This window comes from Zonotrichia albicollis, chromosome 30 (genome assembly GCF_047830755.1).
Source record: "Zonotrichia albicollis isolate bZonAlb1 chromosome 30, bZonAlb1.hap1, whole genome shotgun sequence".
In the NCBI taxonomy this organism is placed as follows: Eukaryota; Metazoa; Chordata; class Aves; order Passeriformes; family Passerellidae; genus Zonotrichia; species Zonotrichia albicollis.
In genome coordinates this window covers 1,804,388-1,826,145 of record NC_133848.1, presented here as the reverse complement: position 1 = coordinate 1,826,145, position 21,758 = coordinate 1,804,388, and the positions used below count along the sequence as shown (strand labels likewise).

At 51.7% G+C, this 21,758-nt stretch overlaps 1 protein-coding gene across 4 annotated transcripts; it reads left to right on the top strand.

Moving 5' to 3' along the window:
• Positions 1-14,850: 14,850 nt before the first annotated feature.
• LOC141725589 (uncharacterized) lies at positions 14,851-18,467 on the top strand. Of its 4 annotated transcripts, none has more exons than XM_074529527.1 (4): positions 14,851-15,218; positions 16,308-16,518; positions 17,029-17,110; positions 17,297-18,467. In XM_074529527.1, exons 3-4 carry the CDS (start codon positions 17,056-17,058, stop codon positions 17,965-17,967), a joined length of 726 nt encoding a protein of 241 aa, XP_074385628.1. In that variant the 5' UTR covers positions 14,851-15,218; positions 16,308-16,518; positions 17,029-17,055; the 3' UTR covers positions 17,968-18,467. The 4 variants fall into 4 exon arrangements, with proteins under 4 accessions (XP_074385628.1, XP_074385629.1, XP_074385625.1 ...); XM_074529528.1 differs by having other exon boundaries at positions 16,308-16,525; XM_074529524.1 differs by lacking the exon at positions 16,308-16,518 and having other exon boundaries at positions 16,936-17,110.
• The last annotated feature ends 3,291 nt before the right edge of the window (positions 18,468-21,758 follow it).

Here is a 21,758-nt window from a genome sequence, read left to right as displayed (position 1 = left end):
GGTCCCCAGCCCTGTGCAGGCATTGCCTGAGGCCAGAGGGATGGAGACCCCCCGAACATCCCCCAGGGTGAAGGGACGGAGACACCCGAGCATCCCCTGGGCTGAGAGGGACAGAGACTGCCCCGAGCACCCCCTGGCACAGGGATGAGAGGGAGGGAGACCCCCCAGGCATTCCCTGGGGTGAGAATGATGGAGACCCCCTGGGGAATGGCCTGGGGTGACAGGGACAACCCCTCCAGCCCCTCCCAAGCATTCCCAGGGCATGAGGTACAGAGACCTCTCAAGCAGCCACTGAGCCCTGTGTTATAAATGAGAAGCTTGACTAGGCCAATATTCAAGCAGCAATCAATTTATTAATTAATATGGTAAAGCATGAGCAATACAGCGTTGGGTACGGTGGGGGAAGTTTTCCCTCCAACTGCACACTGATAATTGAGGGTTACAGGTATTTATAGGGGTACTCATCAGCTTTCTCAGCAGTTTCTATTCCCACCTTTTACTCATCAGCAGTTTCTATTCCCAATTTTTACATGCCAATTCTATACCTATTGTGAATTAATTTTTCTCAGGATGTATCCCAGAAAGGAGTATCCTCAGATGGTGGTGGTTCGGTTTCCGAAAGAAGGAAGAAATCTCCCAGATGGTGTGGTCCAGATTCCAGATGTGGGTCCACCTTTAAATTGCAAGGACTATAAATCTCATAACAGTGATGTCCAGCTGCCCTTGGTCAAAACCATAAATCCTTGAGTTGATGTTCATCCTTTCTCATGCTGCTTTTCACAGTTTTGTTAAGGTGTGAGATAAGCATGTTTCCTTTTATATATTCTAAAGCTATAGTTTCAAAGATCCTTACTACAAGCAGAATTCTCAAATTATACTTCAAAAGGTTATTATTATTGCAAAACTCTTTAAGGCTTATCCACAAGCAGAAAGTTCCTGTCAAAAAACAATATCCCAAAAGCGTTAATTCAAATGCTCCTATATCACTTTAAGACTTATCAAGGATAATTACGAACAAAAGTTAGGTTCAAAGGCCTTCTTCCAAGTTCAGTAATCTTCCAGGCCTTTCCAAGCTCAGTAATTATTAGAATTCATCTTTATACCTGTCCCATGGTCGGTTTCCACACAAATTACAATCACAAATACCACATTGCCTGTATGTACCTGACATGAAACACAGCTTTGTATTTCACAGGGGGGCACAGGGATGGCTCCTGTGAGAAGCTGCTGGAAGCTTCCACCGTGTCTGGCACAGCCAATTCCTGGTGGCTTCAAAGATGGACCTTCTGCTGGCAAAGGCTGGGCCAGTTATAAATGGTGGCAATGCCTCTGTGATACCAGATTGAAAAAGAAATCAAAATAGAGATTGTGGTGCAGTTTAATCTCCAGTCAGAGGAGAGCAGAGGGAGAATGTGTGAGAAGAACAACTCTGCAGACATCAAGGTCAGTGCAGAAGGAGGGGCAGGAGGTGCTCCAGGCCCTGGAGACCCAGGCACCCTGCAGGAGAGCCATGGAGAGAGGGGACCTGCTCCCAGGCTGCAGCAGCCTGTCCCTGCAGGAATGCACCCCTGGAAGAGTGACCCATGCTGCAGCTGTTTGGGAAGGACTGTTGTCCCTGGCATGGACTCACACTGCAGCAGTTTGCAGAGGGCTGTTGCCCCTGAAATGGACTCACATGGGAGAAGCTCCTGCAGAACTGTCTCCCTTCGGAGGGACCCACGGTGCAGCAGGGGAACCACTCCTCTCCCTGAGCAGGGGCAGAAGCCATGGGTGATGAACTGACCATAACCTCCATTCCCTGTCTCCCTGCACTGCTGGGGTGGGAGGTAGAGCTGGAAGGAGGGAGCTGAGGGGCTTATTTTATTTCCCCTTTTCCTGCTCCGACTTTGTTAGTAATAAATGAATTTCATATCTCTAAGCTAAGTCTGTTTTTCCCAGGACAGTATTTGATGAGTGATCTTGCCCAGTCCTTATCTCAACCCATGAACCCTTTATTAAATTCTCTTTGTCCAGCTGCAGAGGGGAGTGAGTGAGCAGCCCACATGGATGCCTGGCATTTGGCCTGGGTCAACCCACGACACCTTCGGACCACAGGGTCACAATGGACCCTTGGCTTTATGGGATCTCATTGGTTCCATCAGGCCCTGCAGGGCCACTTAATTCAACAAGGCCTCAAAGTTTCCCAGTGGTCTCCAGGATTCCATGAGGCCCTGCAATGTCAATATGGACCTTTGGATCCATGGGGGCCCACAGTGTCACAATGGGCTCTTTTCGTCCTACAGCTTCATAATGGCCCCTTGGTTCCATGTGTCCTGTACGGTTCCATGAATCCTTAGTTCCATGTGTCCTGTAGGGTCACAATGGTCTCCTTGGTTTCATGGTGCCACACTTGCCATCATTTCCATGGTATCACAACTGCCCTTGGATCCCAAGAGGCCCCAGAGTGTGACAACGGCCCTTTGCTTCCATGACAACCTGTAGTGTCACAATGGTGCCCATGATTCCATCAAGCCCTGCAGTGACACCATGGACAGTTGGTTCAGTGACACTCCACAATGTCACCATGGCCCCTTGGTTCCACAGAGCCCCACTGTGTCACTGTGGTCCCTTTGGTTCCAAGGCTCAGAAGTGCCAGAATGACCCTTTGGTTCCATCAGGCCTTGAAGTTTCAAAATGGTCTCCATGGTTTCATGAGTACCCCACCCCGTGTCACAAGAGACTCTTGGTTCCCTGAAGTTCTCCAATGTCACAATGGGCCCTTGGTTCCTTGAGGTTTGGTAGAGTCCCAGTTGACTCCTTGGTTCCATGAAGCCCTGCTGTATCACAATGCCCATGGTTCCCTGAGTGTCCATGGTGTCACCACGGTCTCCTTGGATCCCCAGTATCACCATGGTCTCCTTGGCACCATCCAGGCCTTGTAACAAGAGACAGGGAGCCATTTTGTGCCTTAGATGAAAGGCTGCAGAACTCATGGTTGTGAGGCTGTGTCACTGACAAGAAACAAAACCACCTTAATCTGAACAACAAATATCATCTCAAGTACCTTCAATCCCAGCCTCGACAGAGGTAGAAAATACAAACAGAGATTCCGCAGTAAATGAAAAACAGGGACCATATTTGGAATGCAGCCAAATGCATTCAAGTGCATTTGAATGCACTCGCTATGATGGGGAGGTGATGATCCCCTATTCCAAGAGTGAACTTAGGAAGGGCTGACTACTGAAGGAACTACACAGAACCACAATATAAGAAAAGCAGGTGGCAAAGGTAATTCTGGCATAGGGAGACCAGAAAGCAAGAGCAGATGAACCAGTGCAGTCGCCACCAAGAAGATCAAGTTCACACACTGTGGGCAGCAACCCCATCAGGCCGTGTCACCATCCCCAAGGGGGATCACGATGGTTCATTTCACTGATCTCAGGGTGCAAAGACACACAGCAGGGGACTTTCAGTATTAACCAAAACAAATGCACCTTTTATTGAGTGCCCACAGCAGATGCAACACAAGGATTAGAAAGGAGATGAAGGATAGAGAGACAGAGAAAAGGAAGGGGGGAATAGCTGCTGACAGAGGGATCCTCGTGGTCCAGCCAATAGTTCCGTCTGGTCATGTCGGGGAGAGTCTCAAAGTCTTTGGTTAACTCAGGGCTCTTTTATAATCTACCCCCAGGAGGGGAGCAGGACGGCACATGGAGGGAACAGTGGAGAATAAATCCATTGGGAACAGGCACAGACAGTCCAGTTCTGAACAGCACAAACCCATGCCAGCAGTGAGCAGGGCCCGTTGTTTCAGGACTGGTTCCTATGGGAAACCTCCCGCTTCCCATGGCAGACATCCCGCTCCAGTCAGGCCAGCACCCTTGGGTCAGAATTTGAGGGGTCTCAGTCTCAGTCCTTGTGGAGGGCTTCAATCTCTGTTCTTGACGGCAGCTGTGAGACAGATGAGGGATCTTTGGACTGTCTTTTACAGACTGACATCCCAAAACATAAAAATAATTATGCCTTTCCCCTTAAAAAGAAAATTTACTGAATTCATAAAATTAAATTATTTTTCTTATTTATAATAGTATTATTCTATATTTGTATTACCTAATTTTAATATTTATATTTTAAAGTCCATACCTATTTTGCAAGCAAAAAAATTATTGGTCATTGGTTCTAAGAAACATAATTTCCTTCATTAATTCTTTGAGCAGTGTGGCTATTGATTTCTCCTTCTTTATGCTAATTAGTACCATTTAAATCCTGTTGTGATTTTTTTTATCATTTTCACAGACACGGTATTTGGGGTCTGTGCAGAACTTTCTGGGGCACATTTGAGGCAATTTTGTGTCTGGGGAGGGAATTCAGAGAGAACTGGAGGGTCTGGAGGACATTTGGGGGAGCCAGGTGGGCACTTGGAGGGGCACTCAGGGATTCCGAGGGACAGGTCGGGGTCCGGGGCAGCACTTGGGGGTCCAGGGGCAACCATGGCGGTCAGGGAGGGGAATTTGGGGCCCTTTGGGGGCTCTGGCGGGGCCCTCTGGGGCGCGAGGGTTGATGGGAGTTGTAGGCGCGGGTGTATTGCAGTTTATCATGGTCGCGGAGCATCACGGGAGTTCGAGGCGCAACTGCAATGGCTCTCAGTGGAGGCGCGGGGCATGACGGGAGATGAAGTCCCAGCTCCAACAGCGCGGGACATTCGCCGCGGAGCATGATGGGAGCCGTAGTCCCGAAAGTGGTTCGAACGCGGCGTTTGCAGGTGCGGGAAGGCTCTTCGGGGAAACTTCTGCGTCCGAGCCGCGACTTGAGGTCCTCGGGGGAACGCAAACGGTTCGGGAGCACTTGCGGGGATCTTGGGGAGCTCTAACCGGGCTCTTTGGGGCGCAGCGCACGGCAGGAGTTTTAGGCGCCGGACCGTGTTCTGAGGGGCTCTGGGGTATGAGAGGAGATGAATTCCCAGAAGTGGCTGTACCGGGCATCTGTGGGGATGGGAGAACTCAGGGGGTCCGGGGACGCTTTTGGGGGATCCCGAAGGGGCGCTGAAGGGGCACTGACGGATCCTGGAGGTTCTGGGGGACACTTAAGGGACAAAGGGGGGGCGGATCCCGGGGGGGGGGGGGGGTCTGTGGAGCGCGGGGCATGACGGGCGTTGTAGTCCCGGCTGCAATAGGGCTGAATCGGGCCGCGGGGCATGACGGGAGTTGTGGCTAGCGTAGGCACCGTCCCCGAGTCTCCGATCTCTGGCGCTGATTGACTTCGAGTGATGACGGGCGGGAGTCTCGGCAAATGGGATGTGGCAAAGGCGGGAACAGCCCATTCAACCTCTCCAGTCCCTCCCAGTACAGACCAGTACAACCCCAGTACAGTGCAGTTCATCCCAAGTAGAACCCAGTTCAACCCCAGTGCCCCTCCACTCCCTCCCAGTACAGCCCCGTCCCTCCCCTGAGTTGATTACCAGTCCCTTCCAGTTCCCCCCAGTGTCATCGACACGATGCCCCAGTACCCCCAGTCCTCCCTGCAATGGCCCCAGTGTCTCCTGTTTGACCCAGTATCCCTCAGTATTACTCCCAGTATGTCCCAGTGTGTCTCAGTGCACCCCCAGAGTCCATTACCAGTCCACAGAGATTCCCCTTCAGAACTCCCCGTGTTCGCAGGTTGTCCCAATATCCCCCAGTGTCACTCCCAGTATGTTCCGGTCTCTCCCACAACATTCCCAGTGTTCCCCAGTATGTCCCAGTCCTCCCCAGTGTCACTACCAGTATGTCCCAGTCTCTCCCACAGCATTCCCAGTGTCCCCAGTTTGTCCCAATATCCCCCAGTGTCCCCAGTATGTCCCAGTCCTCCCCAGTGTTTCCAAGGACAGTTTCATCTCTCACGGTGGCCGTGGCAGCCAAACCCAGCAGTGGGGTCAGTGCAGTGCCCATGGCCACAGCGCCTTGCAGTGCCCAGTGCAGCTTGGGCTGATGATCCACCCTCACAGCTGGCCCAGGGCAGCTCTGCAGGGGCTTTGGTGGCACCTGGGGCTGGCACACACCTGAGCAGTGTGTCTGTTTGCAGTAGGGAAACTCAGCAGTTTGAGATTGCTGCAAAAAGTACAAAACAGGAAAACCCCTCTCAGGCTGGGTGCAGCCAGCTCTGCAAGCACAGCAGGGCCCAGGGCAGAGAGGACAGACAGGATGGGGCTGGGCAATGTGGAGCAAGGTTGTCCACACTGGGTCAGAGATCCAGGCACAGCTTCTGTGAGCAGGCCAGAGCTGCTGAGGAGAGACCCTGGGTCAATGTCCATCACAGAATGCTGCAATCACCTCTGCTCTTAACAGAAATTTAATAAAATACACCTTTAAAACAGGAATGTATATTTTATTACTGCTCTTTAAAATCTTTCTCCATAACTGGACTAGGAAAACTTTAATGACCCTCTCAGGGCTTTGCTGTTGTTTACATCAGACTCAGTCTTTGAGAGTGTCTTGAAAAAACTTCTCAAGAACTCAAAGGTAAATTTAGACTCCAAATTTTCTTGATGTTTTAATGGGTCCCACTGAGGGACACGACTGCCTGCCTCTGCCTGCCCACACAAAGGCTCCTGCTGGGGGATGTGCTGCTCCACAGCCCTGCCCTGGCAGGGAAATTCCTTTCTGTTTGGGTCCTGTCTGGCTCTCCCTATCTGCCCTTTGCATTAATTCTTTCTTTCTCTGGCTGTTCTCTATTATGCCAAAAGGATCCAGCATCTCTGAAACCTCCCTTTAGTCCCTCCAGGGCTCCTCTGCTGTCCTCAGTCTCCACTCCACTGAGCACAGAGCTGCTTTGTGCCTGTACACGAATTTGCTGTTTCAGAGGGTGTCATTTATTCAGGCCAGAGCTCTAGTGAGGGATAACTCCCAACCTCACATGGACATGTAATTCTACCATCGTGTTGCTTCTATACAGTCACTAAATGTGAATTCCAATTTATCCATTTCCATTCCCACCCCAAGTTCCCAGATTCATTCCTTCTTTTCTCTGTCCCTGCACCCATGAACCAGATGTCTTCTTCTTCTTTCCAACCATCCTTGCTGGGAAAGCAGCCCCTGCATGCCTTGTTCCTGTGCTGAAAGTTCACAGGCAGGGTAAAAATGGAATGAACCCTTTTGGTATCAGCCCCAGGCTTTGTGTAGGCAGGCAGAGGCAGGCAGGAGGCAGAGCTGTCAGCAAAGGAAGGGCCCAGCCAGGTGGGGCAGCCGGGGGATGCCAACAGCCTGCAGGGACAGAGGCGCAGGGCAGGGACACCGTGGGACAGCCTGGGCTGCACAGGGCACAGGGATGGGCAGCAGCTGCAAGACAGCCCTGCCAGAGCCACCTTGGGCAGCACTTTGGCCATGGCTGCTGGGCCTGGGCCTGAGGCAGGAGCAGGAGACAAGTGACCCTTGCAGGCCTGGGGCCTCATTGCCTCCTTGTCCCTGCTCAGCAGCCTGGCAGGGGCCGCCCCATGCTCCTGCCCTTGGCATTGCACATCCCCACATCCCAATGCCCATCCGGGGAAGAGCCCTGAGCAAGGAGGGAGGGACAGGATCTGCCTGGCCAGGGGCTGGGGCTCAGGCCTTGGCCCTTTGCATTCCTCAAACACATCCAGGTGTGCTCAGCACCAGAGACACCTTGGCCTTGTTTGTCCCCAGCTGTCATCACTGTCCCCAGTGTTCTGCTCTAACTGGAACCTGGGCACACTTTTCCAGTCGTGTCTCTCAGTGGGACCCATTAAAACTTCAAGAAAATTTGGAGTCTAAATTTAACTTTGTGTTCTTGAGAAGTTTTTTCAAAACACTCTCAAGGACTGAGTCTGATGTAAACAACAGCAAAACCCTGAGAGGGTCATTAAAGTTTTCCTAGTCCAGTTATGGAGAAAGATTTTAAAGAGCAGTAATAAAATATACATTCCTGTTTTAAAGGTGTATTTTATTAAATTTCTGTTAAGAGCAGAGGTGATTGCAGCATTCTGTGATGGACATTGACCCAGGGTCTCTCCTCAGCAGCTCTGGCCTGCTCACAGAAGCTGTGCCTGGATCTCTGACCCAGTGTGGACAACCTTGCTCCACATTGCCCAGCCCCATCCTGTCTGTCCTCTCTGCCCTGGGCCCTGCTGTGCTTGCAGAGCTGGCTGCACCCAGCCTGAGAGGGGTTTTCCTGTTTTGTACTTTTTGCAGCAATCTCAAACTGCTGAGTTTCCCTACTGCAAACAGACACACTGCTCAGGTGTGTGCCAGCCCCAGGTGCCACCAAAGCCCCTGCAGAGCTGCCCTGGGCCAGCTGTGAGGGTGGATCATCAGCCCAAGCTGCACTGGGCACTGCAAGGCGCTGTGGCCATGGGCACTGCACTGACCCCACTGCTGGGTTTGGCTGCCACGGCCACCGTGAGAGATGAAACTGTCCTTGGAAACACTGGGGAGGACTGGGACATACTGGGGACACTGGGGGATATTGGGACAAACTGGGGACACTGGGAATGCTGTGGGAGAGACTGGGACATACTGGTAGTGACACTGGGGAGGACTGGGACATACTGGGGAACACTGGGAACGCTGTGGGAGACACTGGGACATACTGTGTGACACTGGAGGGAACTGGAAGGGACTGGGAATAATCTCAGAGTTATTGGGAGGGACGGGGCTGTACTGGGAGGGACTGGAGGGGCACTGGGGTTGTACTGGGTTCTACTTGGGATGAACTGAGCTGTACAGGGGTTATATTGGTCTGTACTGGGGTAGTACTGGTCTGTCCTCGGGATGAACTGGTCTGTACTGGGAGGGACTGGAGAGGTTGAATGGGCTGTTCCCGCCTTTGCCACGTCCCATTTGCCGAGACTCCCGCCCGTCATCACTCGAACTCAATCAGCGCCAGAGATCGGAGACTCGGGGACGGTGCCTACGGTAGCCACAACTCCCGTCATGTCCCGCGGTCCAAATCAGCCCTATTGCAGCCGGGACTACAACTCCCGTCATGCCCCGCGCTCCACAGAACATCCGGGATCCGCCCCCCATATGTCCCTTAAGTGTCCCCCAGAACCTCCAGTATCTCCCAGTGCTCCCTCAGCGCCCGTTCGGGACCCCCAAAAGCGTCCCTGGATCCCCTGAGTGTTCCCGACCTCACAGATGCCCGGTAGAGCCACGTCTGGGAATTCATCTCCTCTCCTCCCCCGCGGCCCCAGAGCCCCTCAGAACAGTCCCGCGCCTAAAACTCCTGCCGTGCCCCGCACCCTAAAGAGCCTTGTTAGAGGTCCTCGAACTCCCCGCAAGTTCTCTCGAACCGCTTACGTTTCCCCGAGGATCTCAAGTGGCGGCTCGCACGCAGGAGGCTCCCCCAAGAGCCTTCCCGGACTACCAAACAAAGCGTCAGAGTCACTTCCGGGACTACGGCTCCCATCATGCTCCGCAGCGCATGTCCAGTGTTGTTCCAGCCGGGACTTCATCTCCTGTCCGGCCCCGCGCTTACACCGAGAGGCATTGCAGCTGCGCCTCGAACTGCCGTGATGCTCCGCGGCCCCGTTTAAGCGTATTAGACCGTCGCCTACAACTCCCTGCAACCCTCGCGCCTCAGAGATCCCAGTCGGAGCCCCCCAAGGGCCCGCCCGGACCCCGAAAGGCCCCAAATTCCCCTCCCTGACCTCCAAGTGCCCCCCTGGACCCCCAAGTGCTGCCCCAGATCCCGAACTATCCCTCAGAATCCCTGAGTGCCCCTCCAAGTGCCCACCCGGCTCCTGCAAGTGTCCTCCAGACCATGAAGTTTTCTCTGAATTCCCTCCCAGACCCAGACCCAGAACTTCCCCAAATGTGCCTCAGAAATGTCTCCATAGACCCTAAAGTGGCCTTTTTTACCCTGTCTGTGAAAATGATAAAAAAGATGACAAAAGGATTTAAAATAGGACTAATTAGTATAAAGGAGAAATCAAGAGCCAGACTGGACAGTGAATTAATGAAGGGAATCGTGTTACTTAGAACCAATGACCAATACATTTTTTGCTTACTAAAATGGTATGGGTTTTTTAATATAAACATTCCAATTTGGTAATACAAATATAGAATAATAATACTATAAATAAGAAAAATAATTATAATTTTTTAAATTCAGTTAATTTTCTTTTAAGGGGAGATGAATAATTATTTTTATGTTTTGCAATGTCAGTCTGTAAGAGACGGTCCGAAGATCCCTCATCTGCCTCACAGCCGCTGTCAAGGACGGAGATTAAAGCCCTCCCCAAGGACTGAGACTGAGACCCCTCAAATTCTGACCCAGGGGTGCTGGCCTGACTGGAGCGGGATGTCTGCCATGGGAAGCGGGAGGTTTCCCATAGGAACCAGTCCTGAAACAACGGGCCCCGCTCACTGCTGGCACCGGTTTGTGCTGTTCAGAACTGGACTGTCTGTGCCTGTTCCCAATGGATTTATTCTCCACTGTTCCCTCCATGTGCCGTCCTGCTCCCCTCCTGGCGGCAGATTATAATAGAGCCCTGAGTTAACCAAAGACTTTGAGACTCTCCCCGACATGACCAGACGGAACTGTTGGCTGGACCTCGAGGATCCCTCTGTTGGCAGCTATTCCCCCCTTCCTTTTCTCTGTCTCTCTATCCTTTATCCCCATTCTACTCCTTCTGCTGCATCTGCTGTGGGCACTCAATAAAAGGTGCATTTGTTTTGGTTAATACTGAAAGTCCCCTGCTGTGTGTCTTTGCACCCTGAGATCAGTGAAATGAACCATCGTGACCCCCCTTGTACCAGGGGATGGTGACACGGCCTGATGGGGTTGCTGCCCACAGTGTGTGAACTTGATCTTCTTGGTGGCGACTGCACTGGTTCATCTGCTCTTGCTTTCTGGTCTCCCTATGCCAGAATTACCTTTGCCACCTGCTTTTCTTATATTGTGGTTCTGTGTAGTTCCTTCAGTAGTCAGCCCTTCCTAAGTTCACTCTTGGAATAGGGGATCATCACCTCCCCACATCATAGCGAGTGCATTCAAATGCACTTGAATGCATTTGGCTGCATTCCAAATATGGTCCCTGTTTTTCATTTACTGCGGAATCTCTGTTTGTATTTTCTACCTCTGTCGAGGCTGGGATTGAAGGTACTTGAGATGATATTTGTTGTTCAGATTAAGGTGGTTTTTGTTTCTTGTCAGTGACACAGCCTCACAACCATGAGTTCTGCAGCCTTTCATCTAAGGCACAAAATGGCTCCCTGTCTCTTGTTACAAGGCCTGGATGGTAGCAAGGAGACCGTGGTGACACTGGGGATCCAGGGAGACCGTGGTGATAGTGGGGATCCATGGAGACCATGGTGATAGTGGGGATCCAAGGAGACCGTGGTGATACTGGGGATCCAAGGAGACCGTGGTGACACCATGGACACTCAGGGAACCATGGGCATTGTGACACAGCAGGGCTTCATGGAACCAAGGAGTCAATTGGGACTCTACCAAACCTCATGAAACCAAGGGCATATTGTGACACTGAAGAACTTCAGGGAACCAAGAGTCTCTTGTGACACGGGGTGGGGTACTCATGAAACCATGGAGACCATTTTGAAACTTCAAGGCCTGATGGAACCAAAGGGTCATTCTGGCACTTCTGAGCCTTGGAACCAAAGGGACCACAGTGACACAGTGGGGCTCTGTGGAACCAAGGGGCCATGGTGACATTGTGGAGTGTCACTGAACCAACTGTCCATGGTGTCACTGCAGGGCTTGATGGAATCATGGGCACCATTGTGACACTACAGGTTGTCATGGAAGCAAAGGGCCGTTGTCACACTCTGGGGCCTCTTGGGATCCAAGGGCAGTTGTGATACCATGGAAATGATGGCAAGTGTGGCACCATGAAACCAAGGAGACCATTGTGACCCTACAGGACACATGGAACTAAGGATTCATGGAACAGTGCAGGACACATGAAACCCAGGGGCCATTGTGAAGCTGTAGGACGAAAAGAGTCCATTGTGACACTGTGGGCCCCCAGGAATCCAAAGGTCCATTTTGACATTGCAGGGCCTCATGGAATCCTGGAGACCACTGGGAAACTTTGAGGCCTTGTTGAATTAAGTGGCCCTGCAGGGCCTGATGGAACCAATGAGATCCCATAAAGCCAAGGGTCCATTGTGACCCTGTGGTCCGAAGGTGTCGTGGGTTGACCCAGGCCAAATGCCAGGCATCCATGTGGGCTGCTCACTCACTCCCCTCTGCAGCTGGACAAAGAGAATTTAATAAAGGGTTCATGGGTTGAGATAAGGACTGGGCAAGATCACTCATCAAATACTGTCCTGGGAAAAACAGACTTAGCTTAGAGATATGAAATTCAGTTATTACTAACAAAGAGCAGGAAAAGGGGAAATAAAATAAGCCCCTCAGCTCCCTCCTTCCAGCTCTACCTCCCACCCCAGCAGTGCAGGGAGACAGGGAATGGAGGTTATGGTCAGTTCATCACCCATGGCTTCTGCCCCTGCTCAGGGAGAGGAGTGGTTCCCCTGCTGCACCGTGGGTCCCTCCGAAGGGAGACAGTTCTGCAGGAGCTTCTCCCATGTGAGTCCATTTCAGGGGCAACAGCCCTCTGCAAACTGCTGCAGTGTGAGTCCATGCCAGGGACAACAGTCCTTCCCAAACAGCTGCAGCATGGGTCACTCTTCCAGGGGTGCATTCCTGCAGGGACAGGCTGCTGCAGCCTGGGAGCAGGTCCCCTCTCTCCATGGCTCTCCTGCAGGGTGCCTGGGTCTCCAGGGCCTGGAGCACCTCCTGCCCCTCCTTCTGCACTGACCTTGATGTCTGCAGAGTTGTTCTTCTCACACGTTCTCCCTCTGCTCTCCTCTGACTGGAGTTTAAACTGCACCACAATCTCTATTTTGATTTCTTTTTCAATCTGGTATCACAGAGGCGTTGCCACCATTTGTAACTGGCCCAGCCTTTGCCAGCAGCAGGTCCATCTTTGGAGCCACCAGGAATTGGCTGTGCCAGACATGGTGGAAGCTTCCAGCAGCTTCTCACGGGAGCCATCCCTGTGCCCCCCTGTGAAATACAAAGCTGTGTTTCGTGTCAGGTACATACAGGCAACATGGTATTTGTGATGGTAATTTGTGTGGAAACTGACCATGGGATAGGTATAAAGATGAATTCTAATAATTACTGAGGAAAGCAAAGCTTGGAAGAAGGCCTTTGAACCTAACTTTTGTTCGTAATTATCCTTGATATATCTTAAAGTGATATAGGAGCATTTGAATTAATGCTTTTAGGATATTGCTTTTTGACTGAAACTTTCTGCTTGTAGATAAGCCTTAAAGAGTTTTGCAGTAACAATAACCTTTTGAAGTATAATTTGAGAATTCTGCTTGTAGTAAGGATCTTTGAAACTATAGCTTTAGAATATATAAAAGGAAACATGCTTATCTCACACCTTAACAAAACTGTGAAAAGCAGCATGAGAAAGGAAGATGAACATCAACTCAAGGATTTATGGTTTCGACCAAGTGTAGCTGGACATCACTGTTATGAGATTTATAGTCCTTGCAATTAAAAGGTGGACCCACATCTGGAATCTGGACCACACCGTCTGGGAGATTTCTTCCTTCTTTCGGAAACCGAGCCATCACAATCTGGGGATACTCCTTTCTGGGATACATCCTGAGAAAAATTAATTCACAATAGGTATAGAATTGGGATGTAAAAATTGGGAATAGAAACTGCTAAGAAAGCTGATGAATACCCCTATAAATACCTGTAACTCTCAATTATCAGTGTGCACTTGGAGGGAAATCTTCCCCCACCGTACCCAGCGCTGTATTGCTCATGCTTTACCATATTAATTAGTAAATTGATTGCTGCTTGAATATTGGCCTAGTCAAGCTTTTCATTTATAACAAAGTGGTCAGTGGCTGCTCGAGAGGTCTCTGTACCTCATACCCTGGGAATGCTTGGGAGGGGCTGGAGGAGTTGTCCCTGTCCCTGTTACCCCAGGCCATTCCCAGGGGATCTCCATCATTCTCACCCCAGGGAATGCCTGGGGGGTCTCCCTCCCTCTCACCCCTGTGCCAGGGGGTGCTCGGGGCTGTTTTGCGGAGAAAAGAAGAAACCTCACAACTTTATAAAAGTGGTAAAGCTCGGTATGTTTATTTACAGCACCGGGCGCACACGGAGAAAATTCTCCTCTAAAGGCATGTGTACCCCTGAAAATTTCAGACCTCCTTTTATCCCCCTTCCAAATGCATATGCATACAGTTTCACAATAAATTCATACATATTCATCCCGCATGACACTTAGCACCAGTTCTTCTTTATCAAAGGAATTTCTAGGTCGGGGCAAATTGACCTCGTGGTCTTTTCTGTTTTTCTTTCTCTCTCTCCTTGCTGTCTCGGCATACAAGTTTTTCCTTCAGCTTTGGCCTCACAGACTTTTCACCGTTGTTAGACACTTCACCTAATTCAGGATGGATCCCTACTCTGTCTCAGGGCAGTCTCTGTCCCTCTCAGCCCAGGGGATGCTCAGGGGTCTCTGTCCCTTCACCCTGGGGATGCTAGGGGGGTCTCCATCCCTCTGGCCTCAGGCAATGCCTGTGCAGGGCTGGGGACCAGGGCTCTGTGTCCCTCTCACCCCTGAGGGTGCTCGGGCTGGGGGGGGCTCTGACCTTCTCACACCTGAGCGAAGGTGCAAATGAGACCATGGGAACGCAACCTGCGGATCTGCTCGAACTTGGATTGTACTGAACAAGAAATGGAAAGGAGTGAGGGAGAGAAATAAATCAGAAATGTTCTCAGAGAGAAAGAAATATGAAAAGGCTCCGGCCCAAGACCGTGTATCTCCCGGGGACACCCGCAGGGCGCAGCGCCTTTACAATTTCAGCCAATCAGATGACGCGCTGAACAATTTCCAGGCAACCGGAGCCTTTCTCGCCGATGACTCGCCGGTTGCCAGGCGGACCCGCAGAGCCCGGCGGCCCCGGAGCGGAATTTGGGGCTCGGGCCGGGGGGACGGATCCGCCCCGGGGGGGTCCCCGAGCCCCCTGCCCAGCCCTGGGGCCGATCGGGGGCTCCCCCCCCCAGCAGCCGGTGCTGCGGGGCCGCGGGGCAGAGCGGTGGGAAAGGGGAGTCCGGGCTGGGAGCGAAGGAAATGCGGGAGGAAGGGGAGGGAGAGGAGCAGCGGGAGAGGGAGAATCCCGGCGCTCGCAGCGCCCGCACTCCGAGCCTGCAGCACCCCCTGCCCCGGGAGCATCGCCCCCAGCCCCGAGCCGCAGGTGAGGGCGGAGGCCGAGCTCGCCCCGGCTCCAGCCAGGGGTCTCCGGGAGGATTTTTTGGAGAGGGTTCGGAGCCGGCAGATGCCGGACTCGACCCCCGGATATCTCCGGGCTCCCTAAGAGGAGCTTTTCCGGGGGGAGAGGAGCCGCGATCGCCCCTCGGGAGGGTCCCGGGGGGGCCACGTGGGGATGGCCCGGTACCGACGGGGTGGGACATTGGTTTTGGGGATCCCTTTGAGAGCTGGGGCTGTGGAACGGGGGACCCCCGGGGCGAGGAGAGGGGAAGGGGCGATACCGGAGCTGGGGGACCCCCGGCAGCCCGGAGATGAGGCGGGGACGGGACCCCCTGACCCTGACAGGGGTGTCTAGGGTCGCATCATGATGCTCGTACCCCCATCGGTCTGTTTAGCCCAGAAATGAGTTCTACACCTTTAATGCTGGTTCTGAGGGCGAAGGGGAGGAGGAAGAGCAGTAGTTTGTTTTCATACGCTGCACTCACTCCTCCACATTCCGGGTCCTGGACTGTTGTGATGCCTTAAGGAGCTGGAACAGAGGCCACATGGAGTTAAGAGGAATAAAGTTGATTTTTATTGAAGTGCCTTTAAAGGCCACACCCTGGCAGCAGAGGAGCCATAGCTGTGGTTCTGCCTGGATGGCTCCAAGATGGGAGCAAAAGAGGGCTTGGTCATGAGATCTCACATTTAAAGAAGTTTTAGTCCATTTGTATATAGAAGTTATCTGCTCAATTAATAGTTTCAAATGATGAAGTTACATCTTCCTTGCTTGCATGCCTGCTGTCCTCTTTTCACATTGTTTATGCTTTGGGCCTGAAGTTTTAAGAGATTGTCCTTGAGTCTCCAGCTAGAACAGGATTGTTGTGTCTTCACCACCCTGTGAAAAGATCCCAGTAACACTTAATATAAAACTAAAAGCTGCACATCAAAACAGAATGCAAACATTTAAAACCTAAGGTATCAGTTGTCTGCAGTTGGACAGACAGCAGGACAGAGCTCTCCTTTGCTTTTAGTTAGTTTTAGCTCGCTGAGGCAGAGAAGTTCCTCCAACTGTGGTTTTTCTTTTTCTTTGGAGCTGTTTAAACCTGCTCTGGACTGAACACCCAGAACACCACTGGCAGCTCACACCTGTGGCCCACCAGGCTGAGCCTGGGTCGCGGCAGCTCCAGTGCTGGAGGGGCCGTTAACAGACTGATAAGAGACTGATAAGAGACTGATAAGAGACTGAGTGAGCCGAGCTACAGCCCACGGAGGGACTTTCTGAGTTTGTCATCTCTTTTGGAGAGGCAAGAGGTTTTATTTTTTAATATTGTTCATTTTTTGTGCTGGTGAATGCTTTGCCTGTTAAATAAACAGGTTTTTTCCCCTTTTCTCCATGGAAATATTTTCTCGATCTGGTTGGAGGAGGGGCCGCTTGAATCTGCTTTCTAGAGGAAACACTTTTGGAGAATTTATCCCAAATTTGCCCTAAACCAGGATAGGGTGGTGGGAAGAGGGGAGAGCCCCTAGTGACAGGACTGGGGTGAGGCTGGAGAAGGGGACCCCAAAACCCCCCAGCATCCCTAAGCAGGACCCTGGAGAGGGGAGATCCCCAGTGCCCATGGGATCTCCAACAGCCCTGAGACAGGGGACCACCAGAACCCCAGAGACTGGAAATGGGAAAATCCTTGTGGCTTTTTTTGATTCACTCTTGATTTTTGAAGGTTTTTATGGACACCAGATGACTTCAAGTGATGGACTTGGGTGGGAGGAATCCCCAACCCAAGGCATTCGCACCTTGTTTTTCCCCAAACCAGGATTTCCCATTCCCAAACCTTGGCAATATGGAGCAGGAGAAGGCTTGGAGGAAGAGGAAGATGCCCCGGGACACCCAGGCAGGTGAGGAGGAAGTCAGTGCCCCTTTCCCCTCTCTCCTGCTCCATCTCCCAGCCCAGCACAGCCCCCAGCTGCTGGACAACCCTGCTGCCAAACCCCATCCTGCTGGGGATGCACTGGGGGGATCTCCTTCCCCTTTTGGGTGGCACGGAGGCAAATCCCATCCTCTCCTTGTCCTTCCTCCCCCAGAGAAGGAGCTGAGGATGGAGACCAGGGAGGAAAAATCCCCACAGCAGAACCTCATGGAAGAGGCCGCTTTGAGTGACTCCACAGTGCAGGAACCCAATGGGGAGGAAAAGCCCCGGCAATCCCGCACAAGGAGGGGCTGCAAACCCAGCCCAGGGTGCTCTGAGGAGGAAAGACCCACCCTGAACCAGGAAGGTGGACAGAGCTTCAGCCAGAGCTCAGAGCTGGTGGCCCATGAGCAGCTTCATGCCAGCGAGAGGCCCTATGAGTGCTTGGAGTGTGGGAAGAGCTTCAGGAAGAGATTCAACCTGATCTGCCACCAGAGGATCCACACTGGGGAACGGCCGTACGAGTGCTTGGAATGTGGGATGAACTTCAGCCACAGGTCTGACCTGGTTGTCCACCAGAGGTTCCACACTGGGGAGAGGCCCTACGAGTGTCCCCAGTGTCAGAAGAGGTTTCACACCAGCACCTACCTCCTTGTACATGAGCGCATTCACACTGAGGAGAGGCCCTTCTGCTGCCCCGACTGTGGGATGGGCTTCAGGCACAAATCCACCCTGGTCACCCACCGGGGCATCCACACCTGGGAGAGGCCCTACGAGTGTCCCCAGTGTGGGAAGAGCTTCTCAGACCGCTCGTTCTTTACCCGACACCAACGGAGGCACCGGTAAGGGCAGCCCTGTGAGTGCCCCAGCTGCAGGGGGAGCTTCATGCATTGCTCCAGCTTCATCCCTCATGGGAGGACCCACGTTGGTCAGAGCCCTGGCGATCCACATTCCTGGTGATCTGCATTGGGAAGACGGCTGGATATTATTTTGTTTTGACCCTAATTTTCTTTGGATTCATCTTCATCCCTTTAAAACAGAGGAAATTGGGGTAAAACTCAATAAATTCATCAATGGCATCTAAAGCCTCACTTTTTACTTGTGTTTCAGGGCAATCTGGGATTCAAGGAGATAATTGGGAGAATTTGGGGGTATTTGATGTACTTGTTTCCCTTTCTTGGCACTGAAAGAGACAAGAGGGTTCAATCTGTCACCTCAATGCCACTGAAAACTACTCAATCGCACCCCAAAATTCCTGGATTCCACAGCTCTTTGGTGTGGAATGGGGTTGGAAGGGGATTGAGCAAAGTGACCTTCAAATCAGGAGGCTTGACATGGGCATTAGGTGGGGCAGGATGGGTGGGATGGGGTTTGGGAGGTGGGAAATGGGGGAAATATGGCTTGGGAAGGGAGTCATGATGTCCACGAGGGGTGGGATGGGTTGGGGTTGGGACTGGGGAGGTGGGCTGGGGTCTGGAATGAGACAGCCAAAGTTTGGGGATGATGAAGGGAGGGGAAGCCCTTTACTGAGTGAGTTCTTGAATAATCCACATTCCTGAAGAGATTTTGGAGTATCTCATGTTTCTGAGGCAGTTTTGGGGCACTCCCCAGCTCTTGGGGGTTTCCTGAGAGCAGCTCCATGGAGCCCCATTGCCAGGGGTGGTTGCATTGGGCACGAGCTCAGAGCTGTAGCCAGAGTCTGTTGCCTCGGTGCTGGAGATCAGAGAAATGATGAACGGCCCCAGACATCTCCAGTGTGTGTTTGGGGCAGGGAGAGTTCTGCATAGGTGGGGTGGTCACTGCCCCACCCCAGCCACTGCAGCCTCTGGTGCAGCCCCAAAGTGGCTGCCAAGCCCCTGGCACCCTGAAAACCCCACCTGGGAGAGGGACCAGAGCAGGTCTGGCTGTGACACGGGTGTGACACTGACATGTCCCACGGCCCTGGAGCTCACAACAGCTGAGATCCAAGACTGACTGTGGATCTCTGTCTCCCTCTCTCTCTTCTCCTGACTTCCTTTTATCAAAATCTGTATAACTTGAAGTTGGACGGGTTAGAGTTTGCGAAGTCAGTGCTTTGTCAAGTGCTTTACTGTAATTCAATGCTGTTTAAGTTTTCCTAAGTACGTCATTCTCTGAAGTTTGCAACTAAAAATTTGTTCTCCACCCTCCTGAGCGGTTTGTTGTTTTCTCCTCCTGGACATGTTTGTTGTTTTCTCCTCCGTGTCCTGCAGGCTGTGCCCCTGTGCGTGCTGCTCCTCTGCCCTGGCCGGCTGCACTCGCCCATCTCGCTGTGCCCCAGCATTTCTCACCCAGCGTTTCTGTGCCCTCCCTGGGCTCCCTGCACCCAGCGCTGCCGGCTCCTGGCACACAGAGCCAGGGCAGGAGCCCACCCTGCCAAGGGGCTCTGGAGCAAGGCGGGGGCTGCAATGGCTTCTGAGCTCAGCAGCTGCTCCTGGCCTGGTTCCATGGAGACCGAGCACAGCAACACTGCTGAGCATTGTCCTGCTGAGGGTCACACACTGCCGGGGCACATTCCCTGCCTGCAGGATTGCTGAGCATTGTCCCTGCTGAGGGTCACACACTGCTGGGGCACATTCCCTGCCTGCAGAATTTGTGCCCGACCCAAGCACTGCACTGATGGCTCCAGCATTGCTTTCCAACAAAAACAGGGGAATGCAAACTGTGTGCAGCTCATGGTATTTAAGGATGTCTAAAACTCACTAAGTCATTGATCTTAGAGGTGAGATGCATTTGGAATTCATGACATGGAGAAGTAGTGCAAGATGGAAAACAGGAGCATAGAAATAAATAGAGGAAAACATTTCAGGTGATTTCTTTCCATTTTCATTTCACTTCTGGAAAGCTGGTTCAGTTTTCCAGGAATCTTCTCCACAGTCCTGTCTGCTCTTCTCAAGAACCTTTCCTGGAGAATGAGGTCGAGCTCCTGTCACAAGATGTGACATCAACTGCAGCTGCTCTTGGCTTTCCACACTGTCCATGCAGCAGGACTCTTGCAGCAAAGCAAGACAAATGTTTGGAAAACTTGACAGCTTGTCCTTTTATTTTCCTGGTGGACTGGGGAGTTGTGTCATTGGTGAGGTTTTCATTGTGGCTGTTCCAACCTTGGAAAACAGGAGGTGGTACCAGGACTTGTTGGGGAATGCAACCCTGACTGAATTCAGAGAAAGAATCTCCAGAAGGTGCAGCCAGAAATGGAGAGTTGTGTGATAATCATTCACATACCTCCATAGACACCTGGAAAGTGATCTAGAATGAGAAAATTGGTTGTCAGAGGCAGTTTCTTTCTGTTTTCAGTTTAAATGATTGTACATATCTCATGCTGGTATAAATTAAGAGCACAATCACTTCATGATAAGCAGCAGAAGAAGCTGCATGTCCCAGAGTAGAAGACTGAAAGGATCTGAAAAGGAGAAATGCAGGGAATGACTTGGTGAACCTTGCCTGTGAGAAGGGTATTTTTTTCTAAGAATTTTCAATCAATTTCCTCTGCTTTTCTCCTTCTTGATATGGCCATTTCTATCCCAGACTCACAATGAAATGAGAAGCTGGAGCTTGTGGAAGTGCCTGAAAGATGTCCTGTTCCTCTGCAGGGACAGTCCAGGTGAAACAGGAAGCAGTTTTGAAATAATGGTGTGATAAATGAGTAATGGCAGGGTTGAGTCTCACAATTAAAAGGCAAATGTAATAAATATGTTAAGACAAGTTTTATAGATTTATAGTTATGTTTTACCCTCCTTGTGTTGTTATCACAGGGTTACCTGGTAGTTGGGGTATTTGGGAGGGTTGGCTTGGTACTATGGCAACACCTGACCTCCAATCCAGATGTAAGGAAGTGACCTCCACCACTGGACAGTGAAGAAAGAGTTGATTAACAAGATTTTGAGAGGTGCTAAAGGGTTAAAAGGCAAAATATCCATTGTGTGGGTGAGCACATAGTGGGAAAATATCCTTTGCTCGAGGTGCCATAATATTTTCTGTATTCAGTCTTCTGTTGTATTTTTTGATAAGATTTTAATAATCCTTTTAAATTTTTGGAAGTGAGCATCATTTCTCACAAATGGGGACTCGTCCAGGAAATACAGCTGGTGTCCTTAGGACTTTTCAAAAGGGGCATCCCCTGCCGCAGATTGGGCGGAGTCTATTGGACTCTCCCAGTTCCACCAGTGCTTGCGGGTTGAAAGCCCAAAGACACCAGGAGACTGGATAAAGAAAAGAGGGGAAGAGGGGTGAGCGCCATCCACATAAATATTTTTGGCCAGATTGTGACTCTGTAATTCCAGTATATGAAAGTGAGCTTCACTCTAGTAATGTACTGGATCCATCCTGGTCCCTTGAAGCGTCAGGATATTGGACGGTAGAAAGGAAAAAGAAACAGTGGCACGCATAGTGGGGAGGAAAGCGAGGATCCCATAGAAAAGGACCCCATGGCTGGAGGGACATGTAGGATTGAAGGGTTTGTGGGGACCGTGTTTGTGCCGGGATGGGGACCCAGGGCGGGATTCCCATCCAGCACACACCAAGGGAGCCTCTGAGCTCCACATAACATGGTGGCTTGCGCAGTGCTCAGAGCGGGGGCAGCCTCTGGGGCGCAGCCAGTGCTGTAATGTCCAGGGCCA

Excerpts from the sequence above, each read along its gene's own strand:
- LOC141725589 (XM_074529524.1), top strand. The coding sequence starts at position 16,966 with ATGGACTTGGGTGGGAGGAATCCCCAACCCAAGGCATTCGCACCTTGT. Across the intron at positions 17,111-17,296 it reads GCCCCGGGACACCCAGGCAG|AGAAGGAGCTGAGGATGGAG; the intron begins GTGAGGAGGAAG and ends TTCCTCCCCCAG.